Genomic DNA, 22,332 nt, shown 5'->3' on the forward strand with positions numbered 1-22,332 from the left:
GCGGACGAAGGGGGGGGAGGAATCGATCGTGAGGGGGGATGCGGTGACAGGTAGAGTTCCGGGAAAGATTATTTGTAGCTGGGTGGAGCTGCGTCCGTCTTAGCACTTCTGGAGCTCGGATGGCGAAATGGAATCCATGCACGCTGCAGACTGCACTGCTAGAACGTCCTGCAGCAGGAACACTGCAAAGCTAGTCGGGGATAAGGATTGGCCGGCCCGGAAGCGGGGAAGGCGGTGGGACTCCGCGGTTCGCCCGGCCGGTGCGACTCCATACAACACCGTGGCTTTGCTTACTACCCTCCTTCTCTCTTTCTCTCTCTCTCCCTCTCTCTCCCCCATCCATCAGCCAGAGCCCCCGGCCAAGAGTATTCCAGCTATCTACCTAATCGGATGGCGTGCTCAGGCAGCGGGCATCCTTACACATTGGATGGCACTCGAGATAGCAGAGCTGCACTACTGATTGGGCCTTGGTCCCGGATTTGTTTGTTTCCATCAGTCTCGGCGTTAAATAATAGAATAAGTCGCCGACTTGACCATCTACAGGATCTTCAGGCATACCGTCGACCGGCATCGGCCTGCCCCGCTAATAAGCAGTACATGCACAGCTTTATAGGTATTGCAGCTCGGCAACGCTCTGTCTCCCTCTCCTACATCACCGTCTTCACCAGCCCAGGCGCCCCGACCGAGGTTCTACTACGCAGCAGTCGAGAACGTCTCAGCCTGCCTTCCACCCGGGGACAAGCTGCACGTTAAAGGTCGGCGTGGCGCCCTGCAGGTGCGCCAAGTAGGCCGCCAATTCTGGATCTTGGTCAATCTGCAGAGGCATCTCCCCGCCCTTGCCATCCTTCAGCACGCCCTCCAGCCGCAAACAGATGGATCCGGGGAACTTGCTGGCCGCAACATGCCGCAGATCCTGCACCGAATGCGAACTCAGCGTCGCGATCCAGAGATTCACGTTCACCACGAACGTCGATGATGGGTGCAGCCTGAGGTAGACGGCCACGCTCGCGGGCGCCGTCGTGTGGAACACGGGCGGCGCGGCGGTGAACTGCTGCGCGTATTGCTGGCCCACGAAAGCCGCCTGCGCGTTGGCGGCCAGCAGAAGAGACGACCCCATGTGCGACTCGAGCGTCATGTTCGCCTGACCGAGCAGCGCAGAAGACAACATCCGCGCCGCCGAGTGGGCCATCGGGTCGGAGTCGGCCTGGGCCTGCATCGACACCGGAATCAGCAACTGTGCTTGGCTGTCTCCCGAGCCGGGCACCAAGCCCATGGACGATACCTGGCCAGCGTTGCCGTATTGCCTGCTCAGATCAGTCGGGTGCTGTAAGCCATCAACCATGTCTGGCTGTGTCGGCTGAGCCGCCTCCGCGTTCTGTTCATGCTGAGACTCGTTGTTGCTCTGCCGAGGCGCTTTCGTGGGACTCCGCTTCCTCGGCTGGTCCTTCCTCGAGATGTCATCCCTCAACCGCTTCATGACATCCCGAGCGATCAAATCTAGCGCCCGCACCTTTTGGGCATAAGCAGGGTCGTCGGTCCCGTGGGCGAGAATGCGCTGGATGAGGGCCGACCCATCCCCCCACCTCCTTTTGAGGTCGCTCCATTGCGCAGGTCCAGCTTCCGACTTGGAGCTGAGACCCTCGTCCCTCAAGATCCGATCAAAGGCGGCGCGGAGGTCTCTCGCCTCCTCGGGGTTGACCCCTATTGTGTTCTTCGCCTCTGCCAGAGTGATGCGCTTGTCCAGCGTCCGCACTCGCTTCGTGATGTCGGTGCATATGACGTCGAGCGCCAACGTCTTGGACTCGTGGTTCTCCCTGGACTGCCACATGACTTCTTGGAGCTGTGGCGTCTCCTGGACCAGGCGGTCCTTGACTGTTTCCCACCTGTCGGGGCCCGCAACGGTCTTCTTGACAATGTTGGACTCTTCGCAGAGGCGCGCAAACGTGGTCCGCACCTGTCGATAGACGTCGTTGGCCAGGCTAAGTATGGCTTTTGCCTCATCGAGAGTGGTCTCGGAAGGGAACCGCGGGGCGAGGGGCGCATCTTGTGATGATGCAGCCTCCCAAGCCTTCAGTCGCCGCCTCTTTCTCCTGTTGTTGTCATGGTCCCAGGCTGTGCCGACCTCGTTTGGTAGAGTTCCAAGCAGCTCGTGGTCCGTCAGGGTGTCCGGAGTCATGTCCCCTGCCCCGTTCGACAGCCGCCGACCATTGTTCCGACCCTCGAAGGCATCGTCCGCCATCAGCGGGGGTTGCGGGTCCGGGTCCGGGTCCGACGAGTCCCTCGGCCGCTCGCCGTTGGCAGCCTTCAACAGCCATCGGTTCTTGGTCCTCAGGCGGATCAGCTCGCGCTTCTTGATGTCAAATCCGTCCTCCTTCAAGACTGCCAACATGTCCTTTTGTGACAGGTTGCGCTCCCATAGCTCCTTGACGCGGGCCACGAGGCGGTCGTTCTTGTAGGCGGGGTTCTGTTTCGAAGGGAAGTCCCATTTGCGGAACTGGGTCTGGAAGGCTCGTTTGCTGCATACGTCATGGTGATTAGTCCAGAATGCCTTTCCCCAGGTTCGTTTTGTATCCCGGCCCAGTGGAGGGAAAGCTTGTAGGGTGGATCGAATGGTCCGGCCGGCGAGAAAAGCACCAAGTGCGTCGAGACGGAGACTCACCACGGTGCAAAGTTATGGTGGATTTTGAGGTAATCCATAATATCCTCGAGGGACTTTTTGTCGTTGATGTACAGCTGGAAACATAGCTTCTCGTGAGCCTCCCAATCATAGACCATGCTCTTTTCAGACGCAATACGTGCAGTACAATACACCTACGCATCGGCGTCGAATGCGTCTTTGGTTGAGGATCGCGAGGGGGGTACAGACAGTTAGTTTGCGCAAGTGGTTGGTTGAGTCAGCCGTACCGTGCCAAGATCGCCCATACGGTCGCGGGGGGACTGTTCTGTTATCGACACCTTATCGACATCTTATCGTTGCCATATTGTCGCCTTATCGAGGTGAGCCGGGTGAGCTTCGGTGGCCGATACCTCCCCAGACAGGGGTGATTTGACTCAGGACATGAGGGCCTTGCTGATGCAAGTACGAATACATCACATTACCTAGTATACTGACTACTTCTTTTCTGTAAGTATGTGTTAGCACAATGCTTCGCGTTTCAAAGCATGATGCTTGCTGGTTTCTCAAACCTTAACAAGCTTTGAGAATGTCCCTTTAGAAATCTCTAGGCGGCGTCGAGTTCTCTAGGTACTATGCCGGACCTCGGTACTCGGTAGTAGCTCGTTTCCCCTCCATCTGGCCATCTCGAATTAGATGCTCTAACCAACAGATGGTAGCTCATAATAAACCAAGCCAGCCCTCCAGTGACCCTCAACAATTATCTACATCTCGCAGCCCATCGTCTTCCCTTCCAAAAAACCTGTATCCCATATTCAACCCTGTCTCCTCCCTATGCTAAACCATCACCATGTCCACCCTACCGGAGAGCTACAACACGCTCGCCCTCCCCCAGATCCGCCTCTCTCACCACCCGTCCTCATCACCCACCCCGACCCCCGTGATCGTCCTGACGCTCGACCGCTCCTCGGCCCGCAACGCCTTCACTGACACCATGGCCTCCTCCCTCGCCCGCGCCTACGCCCTCGTCTCCTCCGACCCCCGCGTCAAGTGCGTCGTGCTCACGGGCTCTGACCAGGCAAATCGCACATTCTGCGCCGGCATGGACCTCCACCAGCCTGTCCGCCTCCCCCGCGCCCGCGACGACCATCGTGACACGGGTGGCCTTGTGGCGCTGGCTATGCACAACTGTGCCAAGCCCGTTGTCGCCGCCATCAACGGGTCCGCCGTCGGCGTGGGAATCACCATGACGCTTCCCGCCTCCATTAGGGTCGTTTCGAAGGACGCCAAGATAGGTTTCGTGTTTGGCCGGAGGGGATTCAACATGGAGGCATGTTCGTCCTTCTATCTCCCCCGGCTCATCGGCGCGGGGCCGGCACTGCATCTCGTCACGACCGGGGCCGTCTACCCTGCCAATAGTCCTTTACTACGGAACCTATTCAGCGAGGTAGTCGAGCCAGAGCAGGTACTTCCTCGGGCACTTGCCATTGCCGAGGACATCGCGGCGAACGTGAGCACAGTGGCCGTCAGGGTCATGCGGGACATGATCATGCGATCACCTCAGTCACCTGAGGACGCGCATCTACTGGAGAGCAAGATCTTCTTCGACTTGTTCAGTGGGAAAGACAGCAGGGAGGGCATGGAGAGTTTTATGCAGAAGCGAGCTCCCCACTTCACAGGGACCATGGAGAAAGATGCGCCCAGTGCATATCCGTGGTGGGAGGAGAAAGGGGTAAAGGCAAAGATATAGCTAGATTAGTAACAGAAGAGCTGAAATTAGATTATGATACGAGAGAAGTGTCGAATTTGTTTCCAGCTGACAGCCCGAAGCTGGAGCTGCCGACCCCCGATATATCCCTTCATCAAACAAAGCCCAGTGTCCTTACGGTCTGTACTTCCATAAATTTGGATCAAAGATGATGTCGTACTCGTTCTTCTGGAACGTGCCGATGGCGCAGCTCAGGTCGTGATATCCCTCGAGTCCAGTGACCGGCAGGTCTTGCTCGGCGTCACTCTCCTCATGAAGGTTCCAGCTGCCAACTAGTCTGCCATCCCGGGTGAAGAAGATGTCGACGGTCATGCTGCCGGCCTGAGCAGTAAACGACATACCGACGCCGAGTGTTTCGCCAGGGCGGAAAGGGTCTGTAAAGGTCTTGCCGCCCCATCTGTCGTTGATGTACTTGTGCCCGTCGTCGCCGTGGACCGCAAGACTGCCACGGTGCCACCCGGGGAGTCTGAAGTTGGGATAGGGGAGGGCGGTGAAGCCAAGAGCGAGGTCAACCTCCCTCGCCGAACCGCGAACCTTGACTTCGTAGTAGATCTTGAAGGGACGTCCCGTGGCGTGAGGCGAGTGCGTCTTGACGGAGTAGAGAGGGGGGAACCCAATGATAGTGCTGTCCGGGGCATTCCGTTGCGTAGAAACCTCCCATTTACCAGAGACGGGTTGGGCCATGGTCCCGCGGAACCCTTGAGGCTGGAGCAGCCATATCCTGTGAGTGCGCAGGGCATCGAGAGCGGTGGGGTCCAGGTCGATGGGTTGCACAAGGGGATACTGGTTGACCCACGCCTCACCCGCCTCGGCCTCCTGCTCGGTAGAGTTGTTCGCGGGCGAACGATCGAAGCCGCTGAAAAAGGCGGGCGGCGGCGGGAAAAGGGTGGTGTCTGGGACGGCGGCCTCCCAGTCATGTTTCGGCTTCGAATCCGATGGCGGGGGACCGGGCGGAGGAGCTGTGTAGTCGTGGGCGGGTGGGGGGCCGGGCGGGGGTGCAAAGTCGTTGTTCTGGTGAGAATGAGGAGGACCAGGTGGCGGCGCATACTGGCCGGGAGGAGGCCCGGACGGCGAGGCGTAGCCCCCATGTGCCGGAGGAGGGCCGGGAGGTGGGGCGAAGTCATCACTCTGACCCGGGGGTGAACCACTCGGAGGCGCGTACGACTGGCTGGGTGGCGGACCGGAGGGAGGGCCATAGTTCTGGGCTGAACTTTGAGCGGGAGGCGGGCCAGCAGGCGGCGCGTACTGGGGTTGGTGGTAATTGCTGCTCATCTTGAAGTCTTGCTGGGCCGAGGTAGGTCGTTGTGCGGGACGCGGGGCGGGAGTATCATCCCTGTCGGCTTTGCTGCCGAAACACATGTCGAGAGAAGAATAAGAAGGTTCAAGGCTCTCGGGTGAGATTCACGCCGTTCGTCTAGTGTCAGAAATGAGTGCCGACGAGTCGCGGAACAACGTGTCGGAGTAGGGAAGCAAGTTAGTCGACGCTGCGGGGGTTGAACGCCTTGACGTCGAAATAAGGCTCGACTGCTGTGGGACTTGAAACACTGAAGAAGCGGCCAAGCAGGCGACTAGGACTGGGGATGGCCGAATGTGCAATGGTTTGAACAGTCAACAAACAGTTCTTCAGCACCGCGAAAGATGGATATAAGATGCAGCAACGACGATGCAGGTCGGGGGGGAGGGCGAATGAGGCGTGATATGAAGGAGCGAAGGTGGCTGTGTCGCAAGAGGTCGACGCTGACGCAGGTGATTCAAGGCAGACAAGACCACTGGACTCAGCACAGCAAGAGTGGACTGGATTGACCCGGATTGGATTGATCAGTGATTAAAGAAGCCATTGTGAAGCCGTTGTCCGCAATAGGCAGGTGATCCGCTTTTATTTCGCCCCATAATGACATGACAGGCACAGCGGCATGTACCTACGTACTTACCTACCTTTCTTACCCTTCTTGCCCAGCACAGAGGTACAAACGACACCCAAACGGCCTCTGCGTCTTTGGCGTCTACTTCTTCTGCGTCAGTGTCTGTCGGTTACTCTGCAGGCCAGATGAAGATGGGAATGTGTATCTGCCTACTTAGCCACTCTCCCAGTCAATAGAGAAGGGGGGAGGGGGGATGAAAAAAGAAGAAAAGAAAGGAGGCAAACGAGGGCAGTCGCTTGCGATGGCCTTTGGAGTCATTTTTGTCAAAATCACCTTGTGCAGCCAACGGCTTTCAGGACAAAGAGGTCAGCCGCCGCCACTGCTTCGGGGAGGCCGCCCATCAGATCGCCTAACCACTACCTGTCATCGCTGCACCGCCGGCCAACCCGGGCGCAACTAGGCGGGGAGATGTCGGCGCAGCTAACGTTTAAGCTTACCCGGTGGGCCGAAGAAACTCCATCAGAGGAGGAGCGGCGGGCTTCTGCCGCTCCTTCGTCGTCTCGTGCAGGCTTAGGTAATGCAGTTCAGACATACAACCAAAGGCAAGGAGATTAAAAAAGAACACGGGCGCATTACCAGGGCGGAAAGAGGAGGATCCTGAGATGCATCTGGTGTCGGCTTGTTTCATTACACGTCGAGGGTCTGCCAAGAGAACGATTTCAATATCTGCACGAACATGGATGGCACTCTGTCCTCCCTCACCACTGCACTCACTTGAATCATTGCCTGAGTAAATTAGCGCAGAGGATGTATTGCATTGCATCCAGAAGCTTGCAAGCACTTACCGAGTTTACTACGTGTTCGCGCTCCGCTCCGACCCTTCCTACTTGGGTCGACTCCATCTCGGAAAACACTACGGTGACACATCAGCACAAGAAGGAAGGCGGCATCCAATGTGCCAAGTTGCCATCGTCATGAGACAGACCATGAGGAAAGTGGGTGACGGAAACCTCCCCAATCATCCCAAGCCCGGCGTCAACTTCTCACCAACCGCTTCAAAATCACCAACTGCATTCGTCGAGCAGAGACAGCCGACAAACAGTCAAGGTCACTCTCTCGCAAAAGACATTCAATCAACCCTCAAAACAAAGACAAAACCCCCAAACAAAGATTTGTGAAGAAACATTATACTCCCTAGGTAAAATCCCGGGACAAAACACAACACACTAGTTGCTCCTTACAAGCTCAACGACCCGTTTTGCTACCTAAGTCAGTCCTTCAACAGGTCGACGTTCCCTCAAGCCATCTTGAAACTCAACTCACCAGATTCCAACAGCGACGACAAGAGTTTCACAGGTACAAGAGCCACCGTTTTTCGGGTGACTGCTTCATCCCACCGCCAACCCTCAGCAGCCCCAGGCCTTCCGCCCCTTGTCCGGACAGTATGGACTTTCCTCAACCCAATCCCCCTCCGAACGATCATGAGCCCGATATTCGACATCTACTGGATGCCGAGCTTACCGGTCTTGAGTACACTGTCCCTAGGTATCTGGGTCCTGATTTCAACGGCCCTAATTATGCCGGTTCCCAGTCCGCCGGTCCTGGGTACACCAGTCCTGGTTACACAGGTCTCCTGGGTTCCAGTCCTCGGCCCACCAGTTCTAGCAACGCTGGCTCCCAGCCTTCCGGGCCTGAATACAGCTATGTCGAGTACGCCAATGCCGAGAACACCACTCAACAGCCCGCTAGTTGGACGCATACTGGCCTCAGCTACACGGCTATGCTGGAACCTAGTCCCCCGCCCACTAGTCCTAGGAATGTTGGCTCCCAGATTGCTGTTCCCGAGTACACTGGTGTTCAGAGAGCCAGTCCCCTGACTACCCTTCTTCGGAATCTTGAACACGCCGGCCCCAGCTATACCAGGCTCCCCAATTCGAATCCCCTGACAGCTGGCCTTAGGAGTACTGGCCCCCAGCCACCTGGTCCTGAGCACAGCTCCCTCGAGCACACCGAGGTCCAGAACACCGGTACCCTGACCGCCGGTCGTGGGAACGCTGTTTTCCGGCCACCTGGCCCTGAGCACAGCTATCTCGACTACACCGGTTTCCAGAATACTGGTCCCTTGCTTTCCGGCCCTGGGAACGCCAATCCGCAGCCTGTCAATCTCCAAAACGAGGTTTCTCAGGTAGCTCCTGCACCCAGCGCCTCATCACAGTCATCGAAACCCCACGATCTTAACGTCTGGGCCGGCCTCTGGAACAGTATGCCCGATCTTATACCCGCTCTCGATCAGGTCGTCGGACGCCGCCCGGGGGACCTACAACCGCCGGAAACAATAACAGCAGCGGTGTATCTTCCCATGGTGGAGGCCCTCGTCCATCGCCTAGGCGCGGTTGATTTGGAAGCCTTTGGGGGGGGCGCCAGAGGGTGGGAAGTAGCCCTCGCTGAGTACACCCCGAGCGTTGACGCCCCCATCCAGCGAGTCCAGGACTGGATCGTTCTTCATTGCAGGATCTTCTTCACCTCGTGGCTTGAATGCGAAGCGGTCGCCCGCGCGTGCCCATAGAACGGCTTCACCGTCCGCCAGCTTTTGACTAACTCAGACGAATTAACACAGTTTTGCATCATGCTTCAGGCGAGAACCTCAACCATCGACATGCAACGTGCTCTCAACATGATCAAGTACATGATCCTATCCGTGAAGGTATGGTTGGCACTGTTACGATTTCATGACAGATCCAAAAGATTACTGACTTGGCCTGCTTAATGTTCAGCGCAGGGATAGAAGAGGACAGCATTAGAGGGCCTTTCACGCCATCTGGTTGATTGGGCAAGCCTTCCAAGTGAGCGACGGCAGGAGCAAAGCATGGATTTGACAGAAATAGGTGGTATTATTGTGGAACAACCCTCTCGATTGTTGAGGCGACCCTGATAGCCTCTGACAGAGCGAGATGGGTGTTGTTCTCATCGAGAAGGGAAAGTGTGCAATTCGGCCTCTAATGGTCTCAACATTCGTCACTGTAAGACAGCCAAGAAAATGCCAACATCGTTACTGCCGCTGAAAAGCTTGACAAGATTGTGCCAAAAAAAAATGTGAATGATAAACCCTCAATCTTGAATCACCCCCTAATCAAAAGGGCCCTTCGACAACTATGACTGTCGAACTAGGCAAGTAGAAGTAAAGGCGTAAATAGTAAGAGTCATGAAGCTTCGTAGGTTGCACCTCACCAACAACCACTTCTTCCTAAAACATGCATACAACTAACCCACTCAAGGAGACGAGAGGCGCCCGATGACGTTCTAGAGGATCAAACACCCATGGAGCTGGCCTCGTTCGAGTTGGGGTAAAAGAAGGCCACCAAGGCGATGATGATGTACGTCGCGCACAGCAACGCGCCCTCAAGGTAGTTGCTCCTGCCATCGAGAACCAGGAAGTTGACGATGAAGGTCGAGACAAACAGACATACGGTCTCGAATAGGGTGAAGTAAAGCGACATGTCGCGGTCCAGAGCCCAGCCGATTATGACGACAATAGGGGTGATGAAGAGAGCAATCTGGATGGAGCTGCCGACGGCGACGCCAATGGCGAGATCCATCTTGTTCTTCATGGCGACGGTAACGGCCGTGACGTGCTCTGCGGCGTTGCCGACGATGGGGAGGATGATGAGGCCGATGAAGATCTCGCCAAGAGGGCTGGTTGCGACAACCTCGTTGATAGAACCGACCAGGAACTCGGCGCAGACGGCGACGAGGCCGGTGGAGAAGAGAAGTAGGAGGATGGCGGCGGTGCGAGAGAGGTGGTCATTTTCGACGGCCTTTTCGGCAACACCGAGTCCGCTGTTGACCGTGGCCACGGGGATCTGGGCGGGGAACATGGCGCCAGGAGCGCGGACGTTGCCGCCGTACTGGTTCAGTCGGTCGGGAAGGGAGTTGGTGCGGCGGATGCCGAAGCGGACGCGGGGAACCGGACCCGAAGAAGGAGCAGCCGCCATGGACGGGGAATCAGGGGAAGCGGTGAAGACAGCAGGGGCGAAGCTCTTGATGGATAAGCCACGGAGGCCCGAGACGGGTCTGGCACGGGAGTTGGATTGAACGGCATCGGTGGCCCCACCCGTCGGTGCAACATCTTGATCGGCAAAGTCGTGACGGCGAGGTTCACCGCTCTGAAGAGGGGTTTCGACTTGTCCGCCAATGATAGGCTCGTGGTCTTCGGTGTCAACGAGGCCGGCACCGGTCCTCTTCTTCGACTTCTTGTGGTACTTGTGATAGCGCCTGCGGTGTTTGCGGTGCTTGCGAGACTTCTCCTCTTCCAAGGCATCATCACTGCCGTTCGAGTTGAAACGCGGAACGGCAGGGCGGCTAACGGACCCCTCGGAGCCGTGGGAGGTGCCAATTGAGGAGGTACGAATCTTGGGGAGTCCGTCGGTGTTCAGGGAGGCCGCACTAGACTTGCGCCTTCGACCGGCGCGCATCACCTTTCTCATTGTCTTGCGGACGGTTCCGCCAGAGCTGTCTGAACTGTCTGAGTCCGCGTCTGAGTCTGATATGTCTTCCGAGCTTGAAGAGTCAAAGAAGCCAATGGCCGGACCGGGAGCGGACTCGGCATCCACAATGTGCTGTGGAGTTGACTCATACATGTAGGCGTGAGATCTGAGTTGAAAAAGGAGGTACAAGATGTACACTAGGAGGAGGATCTGTTCACGGTCAGCATACCGGCTTCGGCAAGAGTTATCGAGGTCCACTCACTACACTGGTACCACGACTGATTTTCAGAGTCTGATCTTCAGCCTTGAAGCTGTTCTGAAAAGAAGCATGGAAGGCAGTCTACAACACTGTCAGTTTCTAGGATGATCCCAATCGGCGACGACGGGGTGGAAGGCCATACAGGTAGAACCAGACTGATGACGCTCAAGCTGAGCAAACAAGCACTCATCTGCGTGACGGTGCTATTGTAAATCTAATTTCAGTTGGTCAGCAAAATGTCCCAGGGAATCGGACGTTAAAGTTGTTTAAACGAACCTGCTCGCGATAGCGTAGGCCACCGAGGAAGAAGGACATGCCCAAAATGAGCAAAAGGTTGGCCAAAATAGAGCCGAGGAGAGAGGCCTGAACGATACGAATTTCATTCTGTTCTCGAATTAGCCAGGGATGCCTTCTCGCCCGAGACTTGGGGTTGGCTTACCTTGACGAGGGCGATGCTGTAAGACGTCCAAAACCATGTCCCATGTCAGTCACACTGCAATCAACTGATACATTTGGAACGGTAACTTAGGCAATGACGCCAGAGTGACGATGGAAGGGAGAGTTTTGCATAGACTGGGACTCGATTGATGTGATAGTGTCTTGTTCTTTGCTTGAATCGACTTCTCGTGTCTTTCTCGTCTTGGTCACCCGCAGAAGGGCAGTGGAAACATACATGCTGGATTGGAGAAATAAGCATTAGCCAAGACTGTGCCAAGGAATTTAGAGGGCGGGTGGTTCGGAGCCAAGATGCAGGGTGCAACACAGCCATGACAGTTACTAAGCCAAGCCACCTCGAAAACCATCTGCATCCTGTGCCCCCTCATTGAAACTTTTCGAACGCCGCTCTTGGAGAAGGGAGAACTCACAAGATAATCAACTCTACGGCATTGCCGAAGGTTACATTCAACAAAGCGCCAATGGTGTCGCCCAGCTTACTGGCGACAGACTCGGTGGCGTGACTGAGCAGGCCGGCGAGCGGGATGATGGCGATGGCGTTCATGGCGAAGACAATCCCCGGGTTGAGTTGGAGGGCCTGCACGACGATGCCAATGGGCACAAAGATGAGCAGCACGTTGACCCAGCTGTGGAACAAAATCATCCTGCAAGTGAGATAGAAGCGGGTGAAGACATGCATCTGAGGTTTCTGATCAGGGTTGTTGTTGCCTTTGCCGTTCTCGTGCGATGACGAGACGGCTCCCGCGTCGTCTACGACAGGCCCCGACGGCGAAGCCTCCTTCGATGTGGCAACATTCTCGAGGGAGAGGGGACTAGCTTTGTTGGTGAAGTCGTCCGGGTAGCCAAAGGGTGAACCATCGCCGGTATGACGAGGAGAGATGCCGTTGGCTGCGGCGCCATGATTTCTGCTGTCGGTGGACGCCGTGGTGTAGGTAGTTGGGTTGATGACGATATTGTTGTAGTTGTTTTTGTTCTTATCTCGCTGTAATGCGAGGGTAGATGACTTGCTAGAGAAGCTACGAGGGAGATTGGTGACTATGTCTGCCGGTCTACCTGCGTCGGATCGTTTGGAAGAGCTAGGGCGGGCGCCATGCGAGGTCCTAGGTGCACTAGATTGTCTGCTGTCTATGTCGGGAGGATCAGGAGAGGCTTTCTTCATCGAAATAGATGACCGGACACTCGTGTCTCGGCGAGAGGGTTGCTGGCTGGGGACCTCCTCTATGGAGCTATGTGCTTGGGAGTATGTGTGTGTAGGGCTGTTTTTGTTGGTTGGAGGTGTGTGTGTCCTCAATGAAGACAAACTTGGAGGGAAAAGAGGAGAGAGTAAGAAGAACAGTGTGCGAGAGAAACGAGAAAGAAGATTGGAAAAGCGTGTGGTCGGACGGCAAGGCAGATGAGGGTCGCTTTATGGCAGAACAGACAGAAGGAGGGAGAGACCAAGAGAGAGGGAAGGAGTGGCACACGAGTGGGCATGAGGCAAAGGCAACGAACATCCCAGGCCACGGACCAGGAAGTGGACTGGGCGAGTATGTCTGCCGCACACCTTATCCTGCTCTTGCAGCGTGTAGCGCAGCGGTCGACCTCCCCGTTCGCGCCTCAACGTCTTCCCGGCCGACGGTACGTACTATATGGTGGGTACCTATCTACCTACCTACCAAACCTACATCGTACTCACTCGTACCTTAGGTACTTACTGTAGGTAGGCTGGTAGGCAACCTACTACGTACAAAAGGCAGGGACTCCCTGTCGCGGCGTCTGGCATGCCCGGGAACCAATCGCTAACGTCGAAACGTCCTAGTGGGCAAACCGCCGCCCGATTTCCAGCGAGCTCAGTTCCATACACTCGCTGTGTACAAGTAGAACCTTATGGATACAGACTAGAGGGTACCTTGCAGTTGCAAGAGGCTGCTGGTCATGTGCCTCCTTCGTCCATAGTCAATGGCTGCGCCCACCGTTTCTCCATGCATCGGCCTCGCCTCTCGGTAGTAGCCAAGCAGGTAGATCCGAGATGTTTTCTGTGTTTCCTAAAAGAGGCGGAACCCTCCGATGATCTGCAACCTGTCTGCAGTGCGGGCGCCGTAATGGTGTCATAGGAAGAAGTATGGAGCATTACACATCCGTACAACTGTTCGTTGCAGGTTGGCAGCAGAGCTCTAGGCTCATGGGGGGAAGGAGGAGCGGGGAGGTTGCAACCAAGCCCAACCAAGCTTTCGCCATGCCAAACAGTACGTACCTCGGGTGTGCTGGACCTTTCCTACCTACCTTCCTCTCCAAGTACTTTCGGGTATCATCCTGGATCCATCAATCATCCAGCAGTGAGTGCATGCACACATGCTCATCATCACCGCATTCCATCATTTATCATTCGCAATCCAGCACACATGATATCACAGCCCATCAATCCGCTGCAGGGGCAAAGAGGCGTCTCTATGTCCATTCCACCGGCCCTCGCCTTTTGCCTGTCTCTTCTCTCTTCCCTCTCTCGGGTCTGGACTGAATAAAGGGATCCTCATCCGCCTCGACATGACACCGAAACCCTGGCCCAGAAGAGTCACGGTGGATACCCCAATGCAGACACGACACTACCTATTAAGCATTAACTTACATCACAAGGGACCGGGGGCCGATATGACGGAAAGTGGGATCGGGTTTACTTCTGTCCCCGACTCTCGATCCATCCATCCCTCCCCTGCTTTCCCTCTCCTCTCTTCCCCAACTCTCCCTCCGCTCCGCCCGGACGGCGCAGCTGAGCTGAGCCTCGGAGACTCGCAGCCATCCACAGGCAGGCAGGCAGGCAGGCAGTATTTGCGTAGGCATGTACGTATGTACACTACTAATCGTTCACGTACGGGCCCGCCCGCCTCGTCCAAACCTCGCCCCCTAGGTCCCGCCGGGACGACGCAGGCGAAAAAGAAAACGATGGATGAGCAGAGCAGTCTTGCATTAGCTAGTTGTGTTAATGTAGTCGACGGCAGCTCCCAAATGTGCATAATTCTTTGACCTACGGCACATTGACGCCCACCGTCCCAAATACTGGAAACCAGAACTGTTCGAGACTAGTCCTCCTTCTTCCCGAGAGAGGTCGGCCGGTCGGAATAGGATGCTTCATCCGGACTAGAGAATCCAAGCGTAGCCAACTCCTCATACGCACACATATGCACGCATCCATGACTGCCTTGCCCGCTCAAGCCTCAATGGGCGCAGTGTCACACACACACAATCTCTCTCTCCCTCTCTATCAACCCTTCGGGCCTCTCAGGAAGCAGAATGAATCAACGACGAGCGACGGACATGATGCCCTCGTGCCCCGCCCCGACCACCCCATCTCTCACAACGTGCGCCAAGGTCCGCCAAGGACATCGAATCCAGATGACGGATACGACGCCGCGAGACCAGAAATCTCGAAACAAGACCGGATTCCGGGAACCTTCCTACTCTCTCCAGACAATGCGCTTTGCACGTTTTATGTCTTGCTTCCTTGCCCCCCCTCCCTTCTCCCTCACTCCCGCTGTTCCCTTCCTCGAGAGAAACCTGCGAGAAGTCGTTTAAAAGCCGACACTCACTGGGGACGTCTCGATACACAATGGCAAAGTCGAGATTGGGTGCTGCTTGCAAGCCGGGGACTAACTCCCCCTCGGATCCGATACCGCTGAAAAGAATGATCGTGTTCCCGGCCGGCCATTGTACGCGGAAATGAAATTCTTTCCTTACCGCGGAGAGTCATGACCACTCCCGTTTGTAGGTAGTGCACGATTACGCTCGGGGCACATGTGCACGGGGACCACGCCGTTTCCCGCCTTGCTTTTTGGCTTTTGGAGGCTTTCCCCGAACACGGCAATCTTCTTTTTCATCCAACTCAATCTCATGCCCGCCCTCCCTTCGGATTCGTTTCCCCTTAGATCCTACAACCTAATTGCAACAACCTCCGCAACTCTAAATATTCAAGTAAGAAGAAGAAAATGGGAAAGGAGGAAAAGGAGAGCTACGTATACCGGGGGCGTTGGAGATTTTCTCGGAAGATACCTCACAATGCTTACCAACCTGCCCACAACGAATGGGCGCCGAAAGACGCGTCACCCAAAGCCATAATCCCCTCGAGACAACGACGGGCAGGAAACGATAAAGCTTCAAATCGCAATCATCAGATAATGAACATAGTACGTGCCCCGAGGTTATCAATCTACACACAGTCAACCAAGCAGACTAGGTACACTAGTGTGGATGCAAAAGAAACACCAATGGAAACAACGACAGCTTCCAAGCCGGGAGGCACTTGCCGGGAGTTACGTCGAGTCCCAGCATCGACCATCACTACGGCCTGTCCAGTAGCCTTTTGCCCCACACTCCAGTGTGACTGGACGCCGCGCCACGCTCAGCCACAACGCAAATGCGATGAGATGGCGCAGGCCACTCAATGACATATACCTGTACCACCACCACCACCACCACCACCACCAAGAACCACACAAGTAAAACAAAAACATCCCGACTTCGAGTGACCGGTGCCTTCGGTGACATTGACAAGATGTCCGGCGTTCCATCCTGTCATCAGCGCGGTTGGTCTGATGAGGCCTCGGATGGCGGTTGTTGGCTCCGCGCGCGTACTCGTCGTTCCTATTGTGCCCGAGGAGAAGGGGAATCCAGCATGAATGATTCCACTCTCATCACTGGCTCTGCCGTCGGTGCTTTGCCGTTTGGAAATGGCTCATTGTAATTCGATACAAGTCACTACATGGCTGCCCCAGCCAGACATGTTTTAATACACAATACACTTCAAAAGTCAACGTTTGTTCTTATTCTGCTCTCATTCTCTCTCTCTTTCCTACACCTCCTCGCTTCGTCTTCTTCTGTAGTTCCAGACGCCTTTGCCGCCGCCAGCAAGTAACCTGAGTTACTGCTGTGATGCCATCAAATTAGAGGGGAAATGACAAGTTGAACCAACCACAAAAAAGGCCTCTCTGTACGAGGCAAGAAAAACCACCAATCCGTCAGTGCTGAAGAGAGAAAAAGAAATTCCCATCCCATGAACCGTCGTCGCCCGAAGCGATAAAACCAACAAGCTTCCATATCTTCCCTATTACGCGAAGCGACAACCTACGAAAGAAACTCCTACCACGATTCTATGCCGGCTCGCTAACAATGCAGCAGGTCATCAAGACAACCATGAAACATCTGATTGTGATGCTAAGCAACCACCGGTTCTGGCCTCCTCTTGGCTTGATATTCACACATTATAGCTTCAAACGGCGGAAAAGACGGAGGAAGAAGCAACGCCTTGAATCCTGATTGATCTCAGCGCTCAACTCGGCGAGCCGGAGAAAGGCTCATCTGAGACGACCGGGGTCCGCACAACGGTCGTGATCTTGATATGACGGGTGGCGAGCAGTTAAAATCATTGAGAGTATCCTATCTCTCGTCGCCGCCTCTCGCCTTGCCACGCCTGCGGAAGAAGTCCATGACTCTCTTGGCGGCTCCGCTGCTGCCTTGGTGGCCAGTGTACTCTGCGTCCGTGAACTTCTTAGTGTTCTTCTGTAACAGGCCAGAGCGACCATTTGCACGGGGAGAGTTGAATTGCTGTTGTCCATCGTAGCCTCCGGGCTCGGAAGATCCACCGCCTTGATACGGTGCGCTTGACTGCCTCCGCTGCTGCTGCTGCTGCTGCTGATGATGATGCTGCTGTGGCTGTGCGTTCTCGAACGACTCCTCCGAACCAGTGTTGAGAACAGCACCTTGTTGCATGTAGCCCGGCACAGCGCTTGGTTGGCCGATTGGGCCCATGTGCTGCTGCTGCTGATAGCCCTGTTGCTGGTTTTGCCAATCCTGGCCCTGTAGCTGTGGTGCCGAGTTGGAACCGGGCGGCTGTTGATATCCCTGGTCGTAACCGCCATCGTAACCACGAGACTGTCCTCGCTGATCCACGTATCGGCCGTGCTCATCGACCTCGGGAGGCTCTTGAATGGGCAGATCGGGCTGAGACTGAGGCTCCGAAGGCGGGCGATCGTAATCTCTGCCGATGCCAATAGCCTTCAGCGAGAAGGATTGCGGGATCAACGAAAACCGTCTGTTCTGCTTCTCGTGGGAAGTCTGGGAGCCGGCAATGCTGCCGCTTCGCTTCTTTCCGAAGGCCCTGGAGAAAGATTGTCTCGAGGCCCTAGAGTCTATCGAAGGACGAGACTGGCCTTCAACCGGCATGTTGTTGGGCATGCTAACCGGAGGATACTTTCGGCTCTTGTCCATGATCTGAGACTCGGGTCGTTTGCTGCGGTTCTTACCCCCAAATATGGACCCGTTGCGACCCAGCAGAGAGCTAATGGTGCTGGAACGCTTGTGTCCATGGCCCCTGCCGTCGCTTGACTGAGGTGGCGTCTGGCTCTGGCTTTGAGTCTGGGCGAGTTCCTGCTCTGGAGGAAACCCAGCAACCTTGGCAAACTTGGCGGGCACGCTGACGCTGGGACGTCCCATGGCCTGAGGCTCCTGGGAGCTGGGCTGTTGGATTCTTCCATGGGCATTTGTACCCGCGACGGCTGGGGGTATGGGTTGACTGTATGATGCACGGCTTCCAGCTCCCAGTCCCATCGACCCTGATGCCATTGAGCCTCCCGTCTGAGGTCTTCCGGTCGCCGGTGCGCTCGAGGTCGAGGAGACGAACGCGTTGTCAGATGTCGCACGAGTGTCACGCGCCGGCCTTGAAGGTGCCGCCGCAGTGTTGCGATGGGCACTTGGTGGTGGGCCGGCCTGCCGGCTGGCTCTGTATGAGTCTCTCGAGACAGGAGGGTCTCTGGGGAGCGGCTTCTCTTGAAACGGCTGACCTTCCACGACCTCCACCGGGCCTTGGCTGTTCGAGCGCGGTCGAGACTTGCCACCTGTCGATGCTGGCTCTCCCCTTTGAGTTTGTGTCGTGGGCGCCACGTACTCGACCTGTACGGTGCGACGCTTGTTGTCCTTGTGCTGCTTTGCAATAGCGGCCGCCTCAGCGTCGGCATCGATCTTGGCATGCTTGCTCGCAAGCCCCCCAACCGATGTGGGGGTGTTGGCTTTGGTCTTGGACGCCTCGCGAACTGATGCGCTACGTCCAATGCCGGGTGCTTCCGCAAAGTCGTCCTCTGACGGCACAGTCGTGTTCTGGATCTCATTCGGCGTCGTGGTGCTACTAGTAATGAACTCCACGACATGAGCGTACTCGCTCAGCCAGCTATGCCGCGCCACCTCGAAGAGATCCGCTCGTTTTCTGGGGTTGGGGACTAGTATTCTCCGGAGAAGATCACGCGCGTGGGGCGTAACGTATTCGGGAAAGGTAAGGGGTGTGTTGACGATGTACTTGTACAGAAGATTGATGTTGTCGCCCTCAGGGTTCGCGGGGTCATCATCAAAGGGGAGGTAGCCGGCCAGCATGGCGTACTGTTCAGATTAGCTTTATGGATGGCGGACGGTGCTTCAAAGGAGGCACTCACCAAGATTACACCGCAACTCCATACATCGACCTTGCGGCCAGTGTACAGAGAATCGCTGACGACAAGTTCCGGGGCAGCATAGCAAGGACTGCCACAGCTGGTCTGCATCAGATCGCCTTTTCTTGTACCGTTGGTCTTGACTCTATCCAGGCCCAACTTCTTAACGAACTCGCGGTCGCCAAGATTCAGCTCCTCCTCTTCGGAAAGTTCTTCCTCGGCGTCAAACGTGTTAGCAAAGCCAAAGTCGGTGATGATGATGTTGCGATTCCGGTCCAGAAGCAGGTTTTCCAACTTCAGGTCCCTGTGGACAATGCCTTTTTTGTGCAGATAGCCCACGCCAGAGACAAGCTGGGCAAAGAGCCTTCGGGCTGCATTGTCCTTGAGATACCGGTGGTTCAGGATGTAGTCGAACAATTCGCCTCCAGAAGCATACTCGAGAATAATTCCGATATGCCTTTCGGTCTCGACCATCTCATGCAGGCGAACAATGTTAGGGTGAGAAATGCCTCTGAGAATGGCAATCTCGCGGTAAATCTTGGCCAGCCTAGAGGGATTGTTGCCTACACTGTCCCGCTTGATCAGCTTGATGGCAACCTATGCATGATTTGTTAGTAGGGGTTTCCGAAGGGCGAGGCGGGATACCCGACTCACCTGCACGCCGCCATCGTTTTTCCAGCCAAGCTTCACTTTTCCAAACTCGCCCTCGCCGATCGTGTTGCCTAGGATGTAGTCGCCGAATCGAACCACCTTCTCGCGCTTCCCGGAATGGTCGTGTCGGCTTCTGCCTCCTCGTCTGCCATCGTCGTGCTCAGACATGCCAACGACGGGGGGCGGTGCGGCGTCATCGTGAGAGGACCCAACGCGAGTGGGTTGCGCCTCTGCAAGTCGCTCCTTCTCGCGAGCGACGTCTACCTCGGGCTGAGAGACAACCATTCTGTTCAAAACCTCGCTCGCTTCGCGCGAGGGCTGTTTGGGAGACACGGTTGTCTGGGGCGGTGCGTGTGATCGGACGGGAATCACTGTTGGCTGGCTTCCGGGTCGGTTACCAGTAGATCGACGGGGCGAATCGGGGGCCATTTGCTGATGTGACCTCCTGCTGCGTGACGTGGAGCCGTCGTCGGAGTAGGTGTAGTCGGCATTGCCATTTGTGCCATCTGCTTGACCGCGTCGCGGTGAAGAAGCCGCCTTTTCGGCAGCGTGATCACGTCTTTTTGTGGTGGCCGTGGTGGTCGTTCCACCCGAGTAGTTCGTCGAAGACGTCCGAGGGGGGGCAATTGGAGGCATGTTTTTGCGTTGTTCGGAGGATGAAGACTGGTAGTCTGGGGATGAAGGCGCGATGGCGACGGGATTGGCCGGGGCAGCTCGGGACGTCATGGACGAATCTGGATCAGGACTCTTCACAGACGCGCCGGCTCCGCTTGGTCGGCTCGTGGGGTGTTGTAACGGTGCAGGAGAGGTAATGTCGTTTTGCAAGTTGGCATCGTACGCCTCGCGGGTTGGAGAGGAGTTTGTCGACGTGTACTGGCGGCTGCTCGGTGACGCTGCGAGTAAAGGCGGTGATGCCAAAGCTGGTGTTTGACGGGCAGGCTGCAGAGCGGCCGAGGACATAATCTTGCGACAAGGGAAAACGCGAGTGCGCAGAAAATAGAGTTCCGACCGAGAGGCGGTCTAGTTTGGCGTGTTTTGTTTCGCGAAGGTCGCTAGCAAGTCGGTCCGCGATGTTGGTGCGTATGTTTTTGTGAGGGCCAAGGGAGGCTGGCTGGATTGCTGGCGGAGGATTGAGAAGCGTAGGAAGAATCCGTAAGCGATAGATTTCCCTTTTCTGTCAGGTAGAGTTGCTCGCTGGGCCCCAGGTTTCAGGACGCAGGAATTATTGAGCTGCAGGAATTAATTCGTCCAGAATTGGGATGGGACGGACGAGCCCGATTGGAGGTATTATGGTCCTTAGGGTAGGTAGGTCGTGTTGTTGACTGTCTGCTGTACCAATGAACCGGGCCAGTCTATCTCATGGTGCAGGCAGAAGGGGGTCGCTGGGTTTGTTTTTTTCTCCTTCTCTCTTCCTTTCCCTGGCCGAAGGGGCTGTTGCGATTTGTTGTTTATTGAAGCTGGACCCAAACGAAGTGTATTGGCGAAGATCGTCTTTGGGAGAGGGGGAGGAGTCGAGTCAATGCTGCAACGACACTGAGAATAGACGCGACAAGGGGGTGATCGCGCAGCGCACGCACTCCTGTGGTGAACGGCTGTGCAACTGGTTTGAAGGGGCTTTTGAGCCTGTGCCCTCGTGTTTCTGTCTACCTCAACACCGCCCAAAACCAAACAGGGCTGCAGGTAGAAGGTAAGAAGAATAGAAAGAAAAAGAGAAAAACAGAGAGCCAGAGACAGCAAGCTGTGTCGGTGAGGTGACCCCGGTCAAAGGGAGGAGGCTGGTGGGAATCTGGCGGTGGGAGACAGACCGATATGTCGAAAATGGCCCCTTTGTCAGCCCAATTGATGATGTCTGGCCCGACTTGAAATGCCGAGAGCTCTCACGACACAGGACGACAGCAGGAATGGGCGCGCGGACCACAGTCTATGTGTCGGTAGAGCTTTTTGATTATCTTCGTTATTTTTTTCCTGGTCGATGAGCGAAGTTATCGATGGCGCGCTTCTCTGCCTTCGTGGAGTTGAGACTAGCGGCAGACTATCGGAGCGAAGTTGGATCGTCGGTCGGGAAAACAGCACAATACACACGCACACACACAGAGACACTGACGACTGACGACGAAGGTACTTGAACTTCGTCCTATGAGGTCAGGGACTGACTGGTGGGATAAGAGGGAGGCGAGGGCCCAACTTGAAGCGAGAGGCGGTAGAGAAGTGGTGCGGAGGAAGGCGGCCAGACCAGAAAGAGTGAAAGACAGGCGGGATTGGGAATGGTCCTTGTCTTGGCTTTTGGGCGAGTGAGAGGGGAGGGAATGAGAGGAAGAACGAGTGGAACGGTCAGACTCTCGTTGTTCTCGTTGGAGTAAAATTGACGAGATGAGACTTGGGACGAGCCGGTTGCAGTGCGCCCGATATTTGGAACAGCGCAACGCGGATCGAGACGAGAAGAGCAGCCCGGCAGACAGAGAGCTCGGAGCGCGGGAGAGCCCCAGGGCGAACGAAGAGAGAGTGAGAGATTGGGTGTGAGATTGGAGATTGGAGCGAGAGCCTGCGGGCGGGCGGGCGAGGAACGAAGGGACTGCCCAGATGGGGAGAGAGAGTGTGAGAGAGTCTGTGTGTGGTGTGTGTGTCGGGCCCGTAGGTGGTCGTGGTCAGATCCAAGGTAGGTCCCCGGGGGTATCGTATACTTGCAGGGATGAAGCGCAATGCAAGTACCGCCCAAAGAAAGTGATGGCGGAGATGTGCGTGGGCCTCAGGGGGAAAAGCGGGAAAAAGGGAGCAGCTGCGGTACATGCA

At 56.0% G+C, this 22,332-nt stretch overlaps 6 protein-coding genes across 6 annotated transcripts; 2 read left to right on the top strand and 4 right to left on the bottom strand.

Annotated features, from left to right (window-relative positions):
* Window positions 1-715: 715 nt before the first annotated feature.
* Window positions 716-2,775, bottom strand: CH63R_05659 (uncharacterized protein; the record flags this gene model as incomplete). The annotated part of the gene is made up of 2 exons (XM_018300634.1): window positions 716-2,516; window positions 2,660-2,775. 2 exons carry the CDS (start codon window positions 2,773-2,775, stop codon window positions 716-718), a joined length of 1,917 nt encoding a protein of 638 aa, XP_018158484.1.
* Window positions 2,776-3,464: 689 nt separating this feature from the next.
* CH63R_05660 (Enoyl-CoA hydratase/isomerase) lies at window positions 3,465-4,364 on the top strand (the record flags this gene model as incomplete). The annotated part of the gene is made up of 1 exon (XM_018300635.1): window positions 3,465-4,364. One exon carries the CDS (start codon window positions 3,465-3,467, stop codon window positions 4,362-4,364), a length of 900 nt encoding a protein of 299 aa, XP_018158485.1.
* A 132-nt stretch (window positions 4,365-4,496) lies between these two features.
* On the bottom strand, window positions 4,497-5,741 carry CH63R_05661 (SPRY domain-containing protein; the record flags this gene model as incomplete). Its single annotated transcript, XM_018300636.1, has 1 exon — window positions 4,497-5,741. One exon carries the CDS (start codon window positions 5,739-5,741, stop codon window positions 4,497-4,499), a length of 1,245 nt encoding a protein of 414 aa, XP_018158486.1.
* Window positions 5,742-7,688: 1,947 nt separating this feature from the next.
* CH63R_05662 (uncharacterized protein) lies at window positions 7,689-8,810 on the top strand (the record flags this gene model as incomplete). Its single annotated transcript, XM_018300637.1, has 1 exon — window positions 7,689-8,810. The coding sequence occupies one exon, from the start codon at window positions 7,689-7,691 to the stop codon at window positions 8,808-8,810; it is 1,122 nt and encodes a 373-aa protein (XP_018158487.1).
* Window positions 8,811-9,552: 742 nt separating this feature from the next.
* Window positions 9,553-12,602, bottom strand: CH63R_05663 (Calcium/proton exchanger; the record flags this gene model as incomplete). The annotated part of the gene is made up of 6 exons (XM_018300638.1): window positions 9,553-10,938; window positions 10,991-11,068; window positions 11,130-11,201; window positions 11,264-11,371; window positions 11,427-11,442; window positions 11,854-12,602. The coding sequence occupies 6 exons, from the start codon at window positions 12,600-12,602 to the stop codon at window positions 9,553-9,555; spliced, it is 2,409 nt and encodes an 802-aa protein (XP_018158488.1).
* Window positions 12,603-16,849: 4,247 nt separating this feature from the next.
* Window positions 16,850-20,502, bottom strand: CH63R_05664 (Serine threonine protein kinase; the record flags this gene model as incomplete). The annotated part of the gene is made up of 3 exons (XM_018300639.1): window positions 16,850-18,841; window positions 18,895-19,488; window positions 19,546-20,502. 3 exons carry the CDS (start codon window positions 20,500-20,502, stop codon window positions 16,850-16,852), a joined length of 3,543 nt encoding a protein of 1,180 aa, XP_018158489.1.
* Between the last annotated feature and the right edge of the window lie 1,830 nt (window positions 20,503-22,332).

Source organism: Colletotrichum higginsianum, chromosome 4, assembly GCF_001672515.1.
Source record: "Colletotrichum higginsianum IMI 349063 chromosome 4, whole genome shotgun sequence".
Lineage (NCBI taxonomy): Eukaryota > Fungi > Ascomycota > Sordariomycetes > Glomerellales > Glomerellaceae > Colletotrichum > Colletotrichum higginsianum.